Source organism: Branchiostoma floridae, chromosome 8, assembly GCF_000003815.2.
Source record: "Branchiostoma floridae strain S238N-H82 chromosome 8, Bfl_VNyyK, whole genome shotgun sequence".
NCBI classification, from domain to species: Eukaryota; Metazoa; Chordata; class Leptocardii; order Amphioxiformes; family Branchiostomatidae; genus Branchiostoma; species Branchiostoma floridae.
In genome coordinates, this window is record NC_049986.1 from 24,248,367 (window position 1) to 24,266,687 (window position 18,321).

An 18,321-nucleotide genomic window follows, 5' to 3' on the forward strand; every position below is an offset into this window, starting at 1 on the left:
TGTATTACGTGCACTGTTTGGTCGAGCGTCCCTCGTACAATGTACCTCGTGTGTACGTGTGTCTCAAGTACTTAGAACTTGCTGAAGTAGGGGTTATTCAGGTTGGGCTAGTCCATTTCTTATTTCTGGGGGGTCTATTCAGGTGGGGACAGTCCATTTCTTCCTGCAGAAGGATGGAGCGTTCAGGTTGGGACAGACCATTTCCAACTGCCTCACCCCCTTGTCCCACCCACACTTTGACCTCTAACTACAAGGGCTGTATATATGTGTTCACACCTGCTTTTTAACATTGCCTAGCTACAATTTCACCTGGCACAAATTACACTTAAAAGCGACCCTGTGTGCATGTGTGACTACACATATTTATCTCTAGTTTTAATTAAAAGGCAGATCTATCGCAGTGTTACGTTGAATGGGTTTCAATTTTGGAATCAAAATCTATTTTCTTTGTCGCCTATTCTCGGCTAATGTGCCTTGTAAAAACTAATGTTTTGAAGTTTTCCGATTGTTTGGGAATGTTGGTTCACTAGATGAGGGGGTAGTGTGTAGAGCCAAAACAGTGGCACATTTGTTTTATTTGTGTGTTGAGCTTTTGTCTTTTTCATGAGATTGTTGTCATTACCTTTATGTTGTGTCATATGTTACAGATTACTTCAATTAGGGTCCCTTATGTAGCTTTTTTTCAGAATTTCTTATTTATTTCTCAATCATTTAGGCCTAAGGGTAATCCCTACAGTTTAAAAAAAGACTGATTTCAAAGACTTATTCAGCTTAAAGTGTCAAGTGAGCTATAGTGAGCTGATGACATAGAATTTTCTTCAGGTGTCCTGTTAAATCATTATTCCTACTAGTGGTCACTCGGTAGGGTCAACGGTCAACACTGAATTACATTTAAAATGTCCGTTTCCTGCTCGTTTGTTAAGCAATTGTAGGTTTGTTTCAAATCGCATGGTGTAATGGTGCCATAGGGGTTAACAAAGTTGGTGACTTGCTATCAACAAACATTGTTAGGAGCGCCACGGATGTTATAGACTTACTGTATACGCGTTCTCACCACAAACTTATTCAGGTCCCCTAGGAGACATCTTCGGATCTAGGAGACAGCTTCGAGTCAGCGACGGACGTCTGGAAAGCTGTCTAATGGAAGAAATAGGTAACATATGTCCACCTAGACCACAGTTAATAAAATGACGGATAGACTTGATTGATAGGGGGCAGAGAAAAATTGAAATCACTTTGATTTTGGACACCTACATTTATGTAACAAATTCCTATTTTTCTTTCTGAGCAGATTGAGATAAATGGCTGTTCCTTTTGACTGTTTATATCGAATGTTTCTAAGGAACATGTCTCCAACCTGCTCCATTTCTTATATCGGTTTGTCGAATATGCATTTGTGACTGTTGTCCTCAGCAGTCACTACATGAATTTGAGCTCTTCTTGTACACTGTTGTATGTATTTATGTGATACTATAAAACATGCAATGCATGCATTCAAGTGTCTTTCTCTACTATAGCACTGAAGATAAAGCAATATTTTCTCTCAAACCGTAGGCTTAATATGTGGGGTGAGATTTCATTTTTCATTCATTCATTGGCTACAGGTTGCTGCTCAGAGAATAACAACGGATTGAAAGGACGAAGGGAGGTAGTGAGCGAGGATGGTCTAGTTTCGCGCGTGCTGAGGGAAGAAGCAGCTGCAAGATGAAGCTAGAATTGAGAGCGTACCTTGTATGCAGAACACAGCTTTAACTGTAAAGATTAGCTTAATGTGTTAGCCTAACATGAACTTTTTTACGTTTCCTTTGATCAGCCTTTATTCCTGGAGCGGTTGGAAAGAAAAGAAATCGTTCAAATAGACAGATAACATACCAGAGGTGTTTGTCCGTTGTAGGAGTACAGTTTGCTCATTTAGCGGACTAACTCCTCTGACATGATACTAATACGTCTATTTGGCCCATTTCTCCTCTTCCAGCCGCTTTTGATAGTCGCAGCTTATCAATTGATCATGTATTTACTGATAGCATCTACGAAAATTATCATCCCTTCATATTACCTAGATGAGTAAAATATACATTAGCTGCTTTCTATACACCGTGTCATGTATGTAGATGTTTGAAAGGAATACGCCTACCTTGTGAAAGGTGTCGCGCAAAATTGAACATCATAATCAAATCACTGGTGATTGTGTAATAATAGACTTTCAGAAAAAAAAACACCCTGACTACTACTGAGATTTTAAGGCAACGTATAAATACTCTTTCAAGCAGAGACTGAGTATAAATACTCCTTCAGGCAGAGGGACCATTCTCCTTCATGTTCCTCTATCAGGAAGAGTATAAATACTCTTTTTAGGCACAGGGTCCATCCTCCTTTGTGCAGAGTATTCATCCTCTATCAGAGTATAAATACTCTTCCCTATCAGGCAGAGTATAAATACTCCTTCAGGCAGATGGACCATTCTCCTTCATGTAGAGTATTCATCCTCTATCAGGCAGAGTATAAATACTCTTTCAGGCACATGGTCCGTCCTCCTTTATGCAGAGTATTCATCCTCTATCAGAGTATAAATACTCTACCCTATCAGGCAGAGTATAAATACTCCTTCAGGCAGAGTATAAATACTCTTTCGGACAGAGTATCCATCCTCCTTTACGCAGAGTATTTATACTCTATCAGAGTATATATCGTCCTCCAGCCGGAGTATATATCCTCCAAGCTGCTGGACAAAACTCTAATTCATTATATATCCTCGGTTAGGCTGGATTATTATTGATTTGTTTGAGTATATATACTCATCTAGTTGTGATTTTTTTAAGAACGTTTCTTAAAAATGCAAATACCAAGTCATGAAGGCTGCATTTTGATAAAAAGAAAGGCTTAATTTTTGTGTTTTGAAGCCGAAAAAAGGGAACAAAATGGATTTTCCCTTATTATTTTGGATTCTGTTGTATCCAGGAAATTGATTTGCAATCTTACAATTTTCAGGTCACCAAGGTAAACCAGGTGAGAGGGGCGCGGCAGGTGCACCAGGTGTGCAGGGCCCTGCCGGACCTACAGGTGAGAAGGGAGACACAGGTGAGCGGGGACCGGCAGGTGAGACGGGCACACCTGGCGAGGACGCACCTGCACCGACCGTCGTGGCGTTTTCCGTGGCGAGAACTGATGATATGGTGTCGTCGCCATCCTCCAACAAGGTTTTTAGAAACTATTTTTTCCAACAGACATAGATAATCTGTGTGATGACACCGAAATACATTTACTTTTGAGAAGATCTTCTCTTTGTCTAGGGTAAGAAAATTCCCATATATTAATATGTCTTCCCTTTTTGACAGATTACAAACTGATAAAGATAAAGCTATAGTCTTACTACTACTACTGTATTAAACAAATACTAAACCTACAGTCTTAAGGGGCTTCAAACGTCAATTCATATCTTTTATTTCATGTTTGTAAATTTGCTTTGCTTGTATTTTATTCGTTGTATTCAGCTACCATTGTCTTTTTAAGACTTTACTTAGATCAACTTTCAGCTGACATTTCACTTGTAAAGTCTAATGGTGATCTCAACAAACAAACAAAGAAAGAAACTGACGTTACTACCCTGAGAAATGTGGCAATATTCTGTGTTGGACTTTGTCCCTCAGGTGGTGACGTACAACGTGATTATAACCAACCTGGGCGATGGGTACGACAGGAGCACGGGCAAGTTCACGGCCACGGTCGCGGGGACGTACTTCTTCACGTTCAACGGCATCACGTTCTTCCTTGACGACGCCAGCTACTACCTGCGGCTGGTGAAGGACGGGGAGTTCGTGGTCGGGCTGTACGAGAAGAACGGGCCGTTCGAGGAGCACCAGGCCAGCAGTAACAACGCCATCGTGCGGCTGGAGGCGGGAGAGCAGGTCTGGGTGGAGCTGGGAAAGGGAGGCCACGGTCTGCACAGTGCCTACCACCGGTATCTTACGTTTAACGGGTTCCTTATCGGTACAGGGCAGGAATAGCGACACAGTGCGGACACAGTTTGTCCTGCAGCCTACAGTCTGCACACTGCCTACCATCGATACAGGACAGTAGTAATAGCGCCACCATGCGGCACAGTCTGTATACTGCATATCATCGGCATCTCACGTTTAACGGGTTCCTCATCGGTACAGGGAAGTAGTATCAGCGCCACCATACGGACACATTTTGTAATGCAGCTAAGGTACATCCTTAACAGTAATGTAGCAGTAACTGTTTCACTATGCGGCACAGTCTGCACACTGCCTACCATTGGTACAGGACAGTAGTAATAGCGGCACCATGCGGCACAGTCTGCACAGTGCCTACCATCGGTACCTCACTTTTAACGGGTTTCTCATCGGTACAGGACAGTAATAGCGACACAGTGCGGACTCAGTTTGTCCTACAGCTTCAGCACAGCCTTAACAGTAGTACTAGTACTTGTGTAGCAGTAATAACAGTGTCATCATGTGGACACAGACTGCACACTGCTTACCATCGGTATCTCACGTTTAACGGATTCCTCAACGGTACAGGGCAGCAGTAACAGCGCCACCATGCGGCCACGGTCTGCACACTGCATATCATCGGTATCTCACTTTTAACGGGTTCCTCATTGGTACAGGACAGTAGTAATAGCGCCACCCTGCGGCACGGTCTGCACACTGCCTACCATCGGCATCTCACGATTAACGGGTTTCTCATCGGTACAGGGCAGTAATAGCGCTACCATGCGGACACATTTTGTACTGATGCTTCCACCGCTACCTAACGCTTAACGGGTTTCTCATGGGTACAGAATGACGGCATCACCATACGGAAATAGTTTGTACTGTAGCTTTCACCGATACCCTATACATGCATTCAGGTCGAAGAACACAGTATTCATGCGCGACCCAAAATGTCAATGACGTAGGGGTAAAAAGTAGTGCGGCCGTAATCAGGAAGCGTCTTTAAACACGAAACGTCAAAGACAGCGGACATGAACTGCTATATTTTAGAATAATGAGTCGACTTTCAGATCGTAAGTATAAGATCATGACGTTTGCCCATTCGATATATTGATCATGATGCGCGTGACCTTTACAGTTGACTGCCTGGATGAGTCGACTGCGGTTCCGTATGAACCCACATGGCCCTATTTCAAAGATTGCGCCAAATCTTAAAAAATTATAACTTTTTTGCATTTCAGTTTTTATTTTGTAGATTATACCCTCAACTTCACCATTATTTGTTTGTCGGGCTTCTTAACTGCACCTTGGCATGACTTTATCCGCGTCGATGTCAGTCACCTTGTGATTCTTAACTATAGGAATCCCCATAGGCCTAAACTGTGTTCTACTACCTTTATTGAACCGGGTTTCTCCTGAGGACAGATTGCACTGTAGTAACAACGTTTCCATACGGACACAGTTTGTGTGTTGTAGTTTCCACAGAATTCTAAAGTTTGACGGTTTTCTTATCGGTACAGATTGTCTCTAGAATCTAGCTTAATTCTAACAGAAGGTCATGAACGCCAGGCTAAGTTTCTGTTGAATGTCTGAATTCATTTTTCTCACCACCCAATTGTCTCGACATGCTTTCTTTGTTTCAAAGTGAAATTGACAGTGAAGTTTTTTTTTTGCATATAGACTGTAAACTGATTCTGGCATCCTGCATTTTAGTTTTTACGATCAGATTTTACATTGCAAAGTAAGATATTGAAATTTTCAGCATTCTCTCAACAATAACTCATAGCCATTGTAAATGTCGAGTCGTTCCTCTGTGGTGAGATCAGAAGAGACTTGATTCCATTGAAAGGCGCTAGTAACCCGTACAGTCATGACTTGGTAAAAAAAGGAAATAAAGAAAAGTACAAAGTGAGCAGGCTATCAAGCTTTATTCTGTCATAAATGGAAAACATGTCGAATAGATATGGCAGAGCTGCGAATAAAGTCATGTATCTAAGCGTACAAATAGACAGCTCTGCAATATACACAAATAGAATTAATCAGTTTTAAGATATTGAACACAATTTCCCTCTCACTGCATATACAAAATGGCAATATCTTTATTTGCCAAGAGAAGACCTATCTCTTCTACAGGCTGCTTTATATATGCACAGTATATAGGAACTGCGCCACAGAAACTAGACGGTTTTCTGCGTAGACTGTTTCTACAGACTATCCAGTCCTTTGGCAATGTCCTCCTGTTTTTGTTTGTTTCCTGTCTCCTTGGCGATGGTCAGCGCTGATTGATAGTGAGATCTTGCTAGGTCCGGTTTACCCAGTGCCTTGTAGGAACCAGCCATATTCTCATGTGCTGTGAGTAGGTACGCCTTGTCTCCTATTTCCTGTCGTATTTTCAGTTCCTGTTTCACTGACTCCAAAGCTGTCCCATACTCCCCCATTCCATACTGCGCCTGTCCCAGACCGTTGTACATCAGCCCCTCCCAATGCCTGTCCCCTAACTGCCTGGCTAGTGCGAGAGCCTGTTCATAAAACTGAATGACTGTAGTTGGGGAATTGAATTGGTCCCTCTGCATCTCACCCATGTAGAAGTAAACCTCCATCTGTCCATGTAGATCCCCTGTCTGCTGTGCCATCTGTAAGGCTGTGTCGAAGTGGGATGTTGCTTGGTCCATTTTACCCAATAAGCTGTACACATTGCCCACGTGTATGTGTGCTGTCACCTGGTGTTTATTGTCTCCTCTTTCTTCACTCAGTTCTAGGCCCATCAGATGCCACTCCAGGGCTGCTGCATACTCTTTAACGGCATCGTGGGCCAGTCCCAGTTTGTTGTAAGCCAGTCCCTCCTCACGCCTGTCCCCCAACTGCCTGGCCAGTGCCAGATACTGTTCATAATACCGTATGGCTGTACGTGGGGAGTGGAGTTGTTCCCTCTGCATGTCACCAATCCAGTAGTAAACCCTCATCTGTCCATGTAGATCCCCTGTCTGCTGTGCCATCTGTAAGGCTGTGCTGAAGTGGGATTTCGCCTGGTCCAGTTTACCCAGTAACCTGTATGTATCTCCCATATTTATGTGTTGTGTTATCTGTGCTTTTTTGTCACCATCATCTTTTTGTATGTTCAGGGATTTCTGGTACCACTCCAGAGCCTCATGTAACTCTCCCTTCTTATCATGGGCGCGTCCCAATCGGTTGTAAGCCAGTCCCTCCTCACGCCTGTCCCCCAAATGCCTGGCTAGTGTGAGGTACTGTTCATAGTACTGGATGGCTGTACGTGGGGAGTGGAGTTGGTCCTGTATCTCACCCATGTAGAAGTAAACCCTCATCTGTCCATGTAGATCGCCAGTCTGCTGTGCCATCTGTAAGGCTGTGCTGAAGTGATGAGTAGCCGCATCGGTTTTCTCAAGTAGCAGACACGTTTTAGCCACATCAATGTGTGTTGTTATCAGGTTTGCCGTGTCTCCTCTGGCGTGTTGTATCTCCAGGTCCTGCAGGAACCGCTCCAAGGCTGACTCGTACTCCCCCTTCTCGTAATGAGACAATCCCAGTCGGTGGTAATCCTGTTCTTCCTCATTCTTGCCCATGAACTGCCAAATTAGTGCCAGAAGCAGAAGAAGAATGAGAACGTAAGTAACTATGCTAACCATTGATCTGTAGACATGTCCCACATTTGATAGTTGTGTCTGTTTTGTCTTGTCTCCGCTTTCTTGGGTTTTCTGTATATCCGTCTGTTTCCGCTCCGAAGTTGCCACCCTATTCTGAACGGTCTCAGAAGCTTGTCGATGCCTTTTGTAAACATGCCTCTCTCTTTCCTGCACCTCCGAATCCCTGTCTGGAGTCGACATCTCTGTAAAAAACGATACAGTGCAATGTATCTAATTATCATAGATGCTACACAAGATGATGATTAGCGTTAATGCGATTTGATATATTAATCCTGCAGTTTCTTGTAGATTAAGAACAACTTTAAGTTATCATACGGTACCGTAATGCCAGTGCTCAAGTGCGTCTTGCGTCTATTAATTGGTATCTATTTACACTCGGATCTGATAAATAATCTATGAATCCTGCTCGCACAGACCTTACAACAGACACACTTGTTTACATCAAGATCGGAATGCTACATGGACATAGGTCGGGGAATTTGCCACGTCATACGGTTGGCCATCTGTAGTCATGTCACGGGATGTTGACTTGTACCATTCTGGTCGACTATGGCTCTCCTCTCATAGACTAACTATATTCACCCTAAAAGAACAAAAATGTCCTCAGACGGCTGTTGTACGTACGTTGACAGGACGATTACATTAAAAGATGCATGTCTGTACCCAGAATGTTGTGGGCCGTTCAGAATTATATGCATATGTGCACTGGCGCTGAACACTGCGCACAGGGTTTTACTAACAGTAATGATAGTGTGAATTCTGTAAATTAGAGTAGTACTTATTCCACCAATCTCGTATAGATTTCGCAAATTCTAAATACTAATTAGGCACCCCAGGTTATCAAGAAATCTAAAGTATTAAAAGGGAGGGGGGCAACTTTCACTGTACAGTTCTGAAAGTGTTGCTTCATTTTCTGTGTAATGACGCTTCATGTAACTAATATCAACACCTAACATCTACCCTAATAGAAGCAGATAGAATATTTCAACTTACAAACCTCCACAGATGTTGCTACTTTCCGAGCAGCAATGAGCTGTCTGTATTCTGAGAGTACACACTTGGGAAGATGGCGGACCGGCCAAGTATAAACAAGTTGTTCCACTTGTTACCGGAGGCTATGTCGGTACTGTTGTTGGCCGTACACAAATTGTCTCGTGCTGTGGGATGGCAGGACCGTCACTTGTATATGTACTCAGTTGTATAGAGCGTATAGAGCGATAGTGGGAAACGTTCAAGAGCTGTATAGTACCAGTTGAGTAAGGTGCTTGCCTATTACTTAGTCCACGTTCAACCCCAGGGTTTGCAAAATAGTTTCAAGGCAGATTTATCCAAATTAAGTCGCGATTTAATGTGGCCATGACTTAACGTACCCAAGTCACATTGAAACCGATTCTACACCAAACCACATCCCTGGGTAGTTTTGGGCGATGTAAATAGTTTTTAATCATTTTTGACAGGATTAACATGGAAATTTACATAACTCGGCGACAGAATTACCCAACCCCAGCAGTACAGTTCCGTTTTTGCTTAACTTAGTTAGTTTTCCTAAATAGGATCGTATGTCAACTTCTATCAAAATCTTTTCATCATCTTACCACCATCACTACTGTGTGTGCCATAAGCCAGTATTGTATTGTCGTTTGATTCGTCTGATGATGATGATAATGATTCGTCTGATACAAAAACAGCGGACCGTTTGACGAGCATCAGTTCAACAGCAACAACGCCACCTTGCGGCCGGATGAGGGAGAGCAGGTCTGGAAGGAGCTGGAAACCACAGTTTGCACACGGCCCACGACCGCTATCTCATTTAAACATTCTAACGTTTTTCATTTTTACAGGTGAATGCAAAAAGATGTATGTGCGGTGGGTTAAAATAAGCGTAAAAAGCGTTTTACTGGGAAATGATTGCATTTTGGAGCTGGAAACTACCATTAGGGTTCTGGCTATTACAAAATTAGGCTTTTAGTCATGCTTGGAGTGTCCTGGATAGTCTAGAATTAGTGTAGTTTTGATTAGGGGTGGGAACCCGACCAGAAAATTCAGGTACAGGTACGGTTCAGGTTCAGAGGATCAGGTCCGGAACTGAACCTGGGCCTAATTATCTGTAAACGTGGTGAATGGGTGATACTAAAAACAATGGTTCATTTCGCTTCAGAGGATTCTTTAAAATTCAATCTTTATGTAAAAAACAAGAAGCAAGAAAAACGTACAGAACTTTAACAACGTACAAAGCAAGCTGGCTACCCAGCTTTATTTTGTTGTAAATTGCGTTTACATAATCTCAAAACAAACTATAGCGTAGAATGATTAATTTAAGAATTGCGCTTCCATGTACGATTGCAGCTAAGTATTATAAACCATAAAAGTATCCAAAATAAATCAAAGACATTTGCTTGTTTTATCCACTCCATTTGATTTATGACTAACGGTTTATAACATAGTTTGTATTTCTACCTTCAGTGTCACCACTTGTGAAAGATTATTTTTAAATAAAACTTTGAAAGATTTTATTAATAAAGTTTTCCTCAGAAAATACATAATTCTTTTCATCATAGCAAGTATGTCTATTAAACAATGAATTATTGTTCAATGAATTTTTCTAATCTTTAAAAATTACCACACTTAATTGATACGCCTTGAATTCACATTGTCTCATAAGTTGCACCAATTGTATTTTTCACACACGGCAAAAGTTCAATCTTAACATATTAATCACAAAAAAGTGACCTAAATTTAGCTGCAAGAAAGTTTGAAAAGTTTTCCATTTTAAAGAAAGCTGGTGTGTTACGCCGAACGAAGGTTATACCGGCTATATAGATACAAATACAGAAATTTCAATATACAATAGAGCAACGATAATCACTTCTACATGCTGGTTACACACAGGGCATATGATATTTGAATTGCGTTACGGAAACCATAGGATTTCGCATACTTACTGATAACTTGATAAAGGATTTCGCATGCACATTGCTGATCTTTTATATTTTAGCCAGTCTCTTGGTAATGTGTTTCTGTTCTTGATCGTTCCCTGTCTCCAGGGCGATGGCCATAGCTGATAGATAGTGAGACTTGGCCTGGTCTAGTTTACCTTGCCTATAGTAGGAATCAGCCATATTTATTTGTGCTGTTAGCTCGTCTTCTTTGTCTCCTCTTTCCTGGGTAATCTTCAAGTCCTTTTGGTACCACTCCAGAGCTGCCTCATACTCCCCCATCTCATAATGGGCCCGGCCCAGTTTGTTGTAAGCCTTTCCCTCCTCATGCCTGTCCCCCAATTGCCTGGCTAGCGCCAGAGCCTCTTTATAATACATGATGGATTCACGTGGGGAGTTGAGTCCTTTCCTGTACATGTCACCCTGAGAGAAGGCAACCTTAATCTGCCCATATTGATAGCGGCCTGGTACCGGTTTCCACATGAACCACCAGACCAGTACAATAAACAGAAAAACAAAAAGAACGCCAATCAACCTTTTACCCGTTGAACAAAACGCGATACCCCGATTTGGGGTAACGCGTGCCTCTGTTGCCCCTCCAAAGACCCCACACTATCCTTTACGGCCGCAGCAGCTTGTGGACGTCTGGGTCGAATCTCTGTGAAAAAGTCAAGATTCAGTGGAATGTATTTAGGTTTAAATTCTCATTTCACCGTTAATGTGATGCGACGTTTTGATAGTGAAATTAATTAACGAAAAATCGAATCGTATCACCCCCCCCCCCCATCTAGATAAGATTGTCAAACTATTGTCAAACTATTCTAAATATTCTAACTTTGCAAATAAAGCAACTAAAATGCAATGGTAAACGTATAATGATTTAGAACTTTCTTATGTTTGCCTTTGGGTATACTTGTACTTATGTACTTAGTAAGGGAGATTGAGTGTCTAAGCTCATCACAAAATACGTGAAATCGTGTTCTGCTTAGTATCATAAACCATATATACCTTCTGCCTAAAGGCCGCTATATCGTTAAACAAGACAAGGAGAATGTTTCTAGCTACAGCTAACCTTGTGTTTCAGATGTGTCTCCTCGTCCACTGGGTTCTGGATTATTGAAGTTACGTGTGCTGTTGTCTGGTGCACTGTCTCTTGGTCCACTGGTGTCGGGAACACTGGCGTATGTATTCTGGTGTTCACTCTCTGTGTGGGTAAATAAAACAGCTCGAAAGGTGAGTATAGGTCGTTTCTGTTCAGTGGTTGATTTGATAGTCATGGTTACTTTGTTTATCAAAAAATGAAACAAAACTGTTCGAAAATGCAGCAAGGCTCTTTGCGTTATTGGCAGTGGATACTGTTTAACAAAAAGGGTTTTTATTCAAGACCTACCTTCCAGTTCGTAGCCTTGCTCAAGACGTTCAGCTGCTTTAGCCAATTCTTGCTTTCTTAGACTTTTCAAAACCTTTACAAGAAATCCCAGATTTCTCTGGCCGATCGTTGCGTTGTTCACCAGCATCTGTAGAATTTCTAAAGCCGTTGCGTTCTGAACCCTTGCCTCGCCAAGAACCTTTTCAATAGCCACTAAAGACCTAAGGTCCCTAACGTCGTCTTCCGACAGGTTTTCAGAAATCCTGACGAACAGTTTGGTTAGTTGGGACACTTGAGCCATGGTTGATCAAGTATGATAAGAACCTTCGTTGAATAACAAAAACCATTAATAATAGAAGGTTTATTCGAAATGTCATGCCTGTAGGCAGTGGTCTGTTTTAGACTGTTTTTGGCACAAGAAGTTCCCGTTTAAACGCGAATGATTAATTTGTAAACTGACAATTTATAGAATCTCTGAATGAACTATAAGCAGCTTGATAACATCTTTATTGCATAAAATGATATTTTGAGCACTCGGGAGAATATTAGCAGTTGTACGATGTAACCCTTTATTTTAAGTCGGATGTGTGGGGTACCGGTAGAAAACTCAGGCCTACTGTGTCCACTTTACATAAAAGAATAGTGAAAAGCACACATGTATCTTGGCATTGACGTAGGTAGTTGCCATAGAAGTGCAGGCACAACATGTAATACAAACAGTGCTTAAAGCAGCGGCCACGCCTGAGCTGGTGTGAAATGCTTGCTGCCTAGATGGGCAGGTGAATAGTTTCTTTTGTTCCCCAGTACATGTTTTTGGTACGCATGTCAGGATAATGACCGGCTTTCAATTACATGCAAACATAGCGTGGGACCGCGTGGCACGATCAGGAGCGCGTTGGTCTCAGGCCCGAGAGGTCCCGGGTTCAAATCCGCTTGCCGTGTCACCGATCTTGTGCCCTTGGGAAAGGCACTTTACACGACTTTCCTCACCTAACTCAGGTGTAAATGAGTACATAGGTTCGGCTAGTGGCAGTGACAGGCCTTTGTTGTGGTGACAGGCCATAGGGGCATGTTCGGGCATGACGCACCCGCCATGACACACGAGTCAGGGGTAGGAGGAACCCCTTGCATCCTTGGTCGGAAGTCCTCCTAGGAGACGGAAACTCCAAATAACAAACCTGCATCTGCTGGGGCCGTCTTACACGTTGCAAACAATTGCCCCTGTAGGACTAAGTGCGCCAGTGGACGAGAGGGTGGTGGAGAAGGAAGTGCACACCCCTCCTTCACCTTAAAAAAAAGTGCAGGCCAGGCAGACGGGTCGCCTTAAACCCACCCTGTCTGCCTCCATTGTCTTCCGAGACAGACGGATGCCAAAACAAAAAACATGCAAACATTTCCCCTTTCATGTCCCGAGGCAGACAGACAGATTGTGTGCCTTTGACTGCTGTAGAGTAGTGTCCACTGACACCTGTGGAAATGAGTAATTCTTACATTTGCCGATTGAACGGTATAATTTTTTCTCCCAAAGATTGTGACAACGTGTGCAAAAAGGAAGAGACGACACGGGTACGACTAAGCATCACAAAGTACCACAAACAACAACAATTGGATCTAATATGCAGTGTATATAGAACAAGGTCCCTGTATTGCACTCTCGATGTATTGTCTATACCATTATGAACATAGAATTAGCGGCAAGTATCTATCATTTCAAAAAAAAATGTTATTCCGCTCGTATCAACATTCAGTGCATGTCATAAGGCGTCAGCTTGATCGTGTTTACTCAGAATTAACCAAGTGGTGGTAGTGGAGCACCAAGGTACGTTCTACCCCCCTCAAATTAGGCGAGATTCGATCGGACGACGAGTCTGCAAGCTCTAGTTTACGAGCTCTAGCATCCTCGTAATATAGAGCTCGCAGACTCGTATTCCGATCGAATCGCGCCTAATGTGAGGGGGTATAAGGTAACTAAGACAAAACTGTTAATGACATCTATCGAAAACGTCGTGAAGGTAGATAAGTATGAAGAAATTTATTAAAAGATTCCCATGAGCCCTCGCTGCTCTTCAACGTTTATTCGTAATGTGCAGGTATGTTGGGATGTTGTAATACTATGGCCAGTTGGTATGACCGTCACACGTTTGTGGTAACGTTAAATGTTTGCTAAAAGCGCTCGTTGACCTTTGCACTTTGCCTTTGGCTGAACCTATTACGGTTTAAGAGAGTACAAAGAAGTAAGGACTCTCAGCTAGTCAATCACAAAGACAAAGAAATGCACAATGAGTGGACTGTAAATTTTAAGGAGTATTTGTGCATATGCATATAATAAAAGAAAGGCAGTGACACAAACATAAATATGACACTCTCTAATATAAGGCCACAGGCCCCGCACACGCATTAGCATCATCGAAGGTATTATCATTTGCTGAATTCTTACGTGATATTCTAGCATATCTCTAAAGCTATAATATTCAAAGTTATATTTCTCAACTTCAAACTTCTTCAACGTTTTATATATTACAATTACCATCTGCTACCCCATAGTTACCTAACATAGTCTGAAAAGTATTACATAAAACATATTGTATGATAATGTCGTATAGATGTTGACTTATATGTCTTATGTCAAAATGAATCCGATTTCCTTTAACTTAAGGCCTTGAAGAATCCAAGATGCTAGATCGTTGGTAGGTCTTTCGTCCCTCCTTCCACATAATGTTTCATCTAAGTTAAGTTGCTGAAAGTACAAATATTGTATTCATGAGAAGGCTGTAAGGATGCGCTATTTCACCCGTCAATCAGAAATTAAAATAATTCTTCATACACAACCAGAGCGTTAACACCAAGCCGACGTTATAATGATCATCTGTCACCTTCCTCAATACTTACTGGTTCCACTTCGCACTGCAGCACTAGGTGTCGCTACTGTAGTGTGAAGAATGCGGCCCCCAAACGTGACTGACAGAAGCGACACCTAGCTGGCACGGCTGTAACTCCATGTACAAACAATCCCCGAAAGAAGATGAAACACAAACCCACCTCCATATAGGGCCTGGATGGCCATGACGTCAACCGCGGGAAGTCTGAAGGATGACCCCGGGTAACCCGGGTACCATGGATACATGACGGAGTCGGTGTTGTCCGAGTGGTTCAGACCGAGGCTGTGTCCGAACTCGTGCAGAGCCACCATGAACAGGTTCGTGCCTGTGGACGGGAATAAGGTTTATTGTCACATTGCATATCAAAATCATATCAACAACGCCAGTAAGATACGTCAAAATGAAAAAGAAGTTACTCGAGCAATTGGATATGATTCTTTCTACCGTTTCCAAAACCATATCCAGTTGCTTGAGTAACTGCTTTTTGGCGTATCTTATCTTGTTACCTAGATGTCTCACCTTCATCGACGTAAAGAGTATGACTTTGATTATACACATCCTAACTTACTTCACCTGAGACCTCAGATGTTCTTACCATTATTGTATTGCACGGGCAGACTACTCTCTCTTCACAGCCATGGGCTGCATTGCAACTCAGGTGACCTCAAAGCGACAATAACCACCCCTGGTGCGGCCGTAGGACTGTAGATTGGAGCCACAAACACCGTGAAGGACCCCTACTTTTTTGTTAAGTGTGGTGGGTTCTTTAATGTGCTCTCCTCAAAATCAGGACCTCCTATCCCAGGGACGACCCTAATCGAAGTAAGGTACTCATATCCACCCGAATGAAGTGAGGTGGTTATTGTCGCTTGAATGAAGTGAGGTGGTTATTGAGGTGATTATTGTCGCTTTGAGGTCACGTATAAATGGCCTTTCACAAAGGCACAAGATCGGTGGCACATCAACAGATTTGAATCCGGGACCCCTTGGTTCTGGGCCAAACACCCTACCATTACGCCACACGACCCCACGCCAGGTTAAGGAATCCAACATGGCGGACAACACATACGTCATAGCCACGTGACCAAAAACCCGTTGACATGTCCGGGTATTCCGCTTACCCATGGGGGAGTCCACGGTCCACAGTTCGGCATCATCAAAGTGCACGTCACCATGGATACCTTCGCCGGGCGAGAACGCATGCGCTAAAGTGTGCCCCGAGCCGTCAAAGGGCGTGTCGTCGCCATGGTCACCGCGGGCGAACTTGATCTCGATGTCAGCCACCGTGTCGATGGCGGTGAAGGTCAGGAGCGTCGCTTCTTCCCAAATCTGCAGAAGATGAGGATCGGAAGTAATACAGAAAAGTATATGTTGGTGCCATATATGTCCCGCAGTCGGTTGTTTTTTACAGGGGCATAGATTTCTTTATTTTTAAGAAAATGTGGCGTTTAGTACTACATTTTTTAGTGTTCTTTACCTTAAAAGCGAAATGGTAGTTACAGTGGCTTGATGCACTTTACGTGTATAAACATCTAACAGTATGATTTAGCAATGTGTAAAAAAAAAGTAATTACATGGTAGATATTTCTTAGTTGTTTTGTAAAGCTATTCATTATGGCTGTGTAGCAAAGAAAAATAATTATGATACTGTTATCACCCAAAGTTTATCGCCGAATTCTTTTGTTTACCAAACAAAGTTGGCACACCCCATACCTGAAAGGCACGAGCGATGGCTTCGTCCACCTCACTGTGTAACAAATGGTTCTCCCCCGGGTACTGGGCGATGCGGTACGTCAGATCCGTCTTCTGCCAGGGTACAGGTTGGACGGTCCCCGTGTTCGCCATGACGTCACCTGTGACGCTCCTGGAACTCCGGGTCATCACCATAGAGACCGGGTCAGCACGGTTGCACCGTTTCCTTACCATTAAATCACGTGTTTGTTGGTCGAATTTTCCTACGAATTGATAAAAAAATGGATTGTATGGCTCATGCGGTGGCTGCTTTTATCTCAGGCCCAAATTAGGCATTGCATCAGCATAATAAGCCGTTTCGCGTTTCCAACAACACATGCGCAGCCGAAGGAGTTCTATGACAGACAAAATACATGTTGACGGGTATCAAGCATGGTATAGACGAAAGCTATTTACAAATCAGTGGCCGATCACCACCATGTAGTTAGATGATGTATACAGTATCAGCTTCTAACAGTAACACATACCTGTCATTTGCAGACCGCCGAACTCCTGAAATCTCTTCAGCGCAAATTTCACCGCGCTTTTAGAAGCTTTCCTCCTGATGGCGTCACGTCGTCTGATCGTGACGTGTTTGTGCGTGACGTCACCCATCTTCTGCTGGAGAAACTTCTGGCGCCTCTTCTGGCGGTCTCTGTTCCCCGGAGCATGTCGCACTGGCGGCAGGTAGCCGTACCGCCTCAAGAAGTACTCGCAATCCTGGGGGTAAAGAAAAAAGTTAAAGTTGCGCATAGGACGGCGCCCATCTCCATTTCTGTAGCTCTGGGCCACCAACTCTAGTGTAATTACTACAGCAAGGTGGTACCGCCTCAGGAATGACTCACAATCCTGCAGATTAAAAAATAAGAAGTTAAAGTTCTAGTCTCCCTAAAACATCGTGCAAAGGGCAGTGCCCATCACTATTTCAATAGCCCTTGGGCCACACGACTCTGTGTCATCCCTACAGTAAGGAGCGTGTCCATCGGTAGTGGTGTGAGTGTTTCACTGCCAACTAAAGCAGTATGTGATAGGGTGAAAGCAGTATGTACGTATAGCATTTGTAACGTCTTTGTGTTGACTTAGCTGGGGTGGAATTCACGACCTACCGACTGCAAGGCAAACACCTTACACACTTGGTTATAGCGCCGGTGATATTTCAGGTAAAACAGTAAATGGATTCTAACATGTTATTTGTTTCTACAAGACGCGTCACAATAATAAATGATTTATCTGTAAAACACTTCCACGCTAAGATACACATGAACACGAAAATATGTCCCAGGTCACAGTAAAACTTTCCGCTTCCGCATGACTTTGACAAGTACGTAATGAATTATCCACTTTCCCACACGTACGCACAATACCGTATACCCGACACTGCCTATATGATTATCTGGGTCATCTTCAATGCTGAAACATGCAGTCACAGAAACATAGCTTTCCTCAGAAGAACGTGACGACAACCGGGAAAACTTACCGGGTCATTTTTCTCCATCGTAAGAACAACTTAAGACGCAGTGAACACCTTAAGGAGGACGATAACACCTGACAGAAATGTATTGAGAAATCACCACACCCCCTCAATAACACACCTGTCCAACCGGCCACGTCACTGGCGCGAAAACATTGACCCCTGAACCTTGAGCGTTTGGTGCACAGAATCAGGTCTGGTACCTGAAATCTGGGTGTAACATATCCCGATCGACCCTCTAATAGCCTCTTTGGAGGGTCCGTATGGGGGGGTGGAGCATATACCCTTGGACTGCACTTTCACGCTGATATAAACAT

General features: G+C 43.1%; 4 protein-coding genes across 4 annotated transcripts in view; 2 read left to right on the forward strand and 2 right to left on the reverse strand.

Annotated features, from left to right (window-relative positions):
• The first annotated feature begins 2,060 nt into the window (after positions 1 to 2,060).
• On the forward strand, positions 2,061 to 4,332 carry LOC118422019 (complement C1q tumor necrosis factor-related protein 5-like). Its single transcript, XM_035829523.1, has 3 exons — positions 2,061 to 2,064; positions 2,989 to 3,197; positions 3,648 to 4,332. Exons 1-3 carry the CDS (start codon positions 2,061 to 2,063, stop codon positions 4,002 to 4,004), a joined length of 570 nt encoding a protein of 189 aa, XP_035685416.1. The 3' UTR covers positions 4,005 to 4,332.
• Positions 4,333 to 6,160: 1,828 nt separating this feature from the next.
• On the reverse strand, positions 6,161 to 7,537 carry LOC118422020 (tetratricopeptide repeat protein 28-like). Its single transcript, XM_035829524.1, has one exon. It carries the CDS (start codon positions 7,535 to 7,537, stop codon positions 6,161 to 6,163), a length of 1,377 nt encoding a protein of 458 aa, XP_035685417.1.
• LOC118421625 (interstitial collagenase-like) overlaps positions 7,311 to 18,321 on the forward strand; it is an 18,431-nt gene continuing 7,420 nt past the window's right edge. The window contains exon 1 of the mRNA XM_035828995.1: positions 7,311 to 7,579. The gene's annotated coding sequence lies outside the window, so the exon portion shown is untranslated. The remainder of the gene's footprint in view (positions 7,580 to 18,321) is intronic.
• Positions 14,215 to 18,028, reverse strand: LOC118422022 (stromelysin-2-like). The gene is made up of 6 exons (XM_035829525.1): positions 18,011 to 18,028; positions 17,022 to 17,382; positions 16,516 to 16,757; positions 15,924 to 16,131; positions 14,963 to 15,127; positions 14,215 to 14,660 (listed from the first exon to the last, which is right to left on the reverse strand). The coding sequence occupies exons 1-6, from the start codon at positions 18,026 to 18,028 to the stop codon at positions 14,653 to 14,655; spliced, it is 1,002 nt and encodes a 333-aa protein (XP_035685418.1). The 3' UTR covers positions 14,215 to 14,652.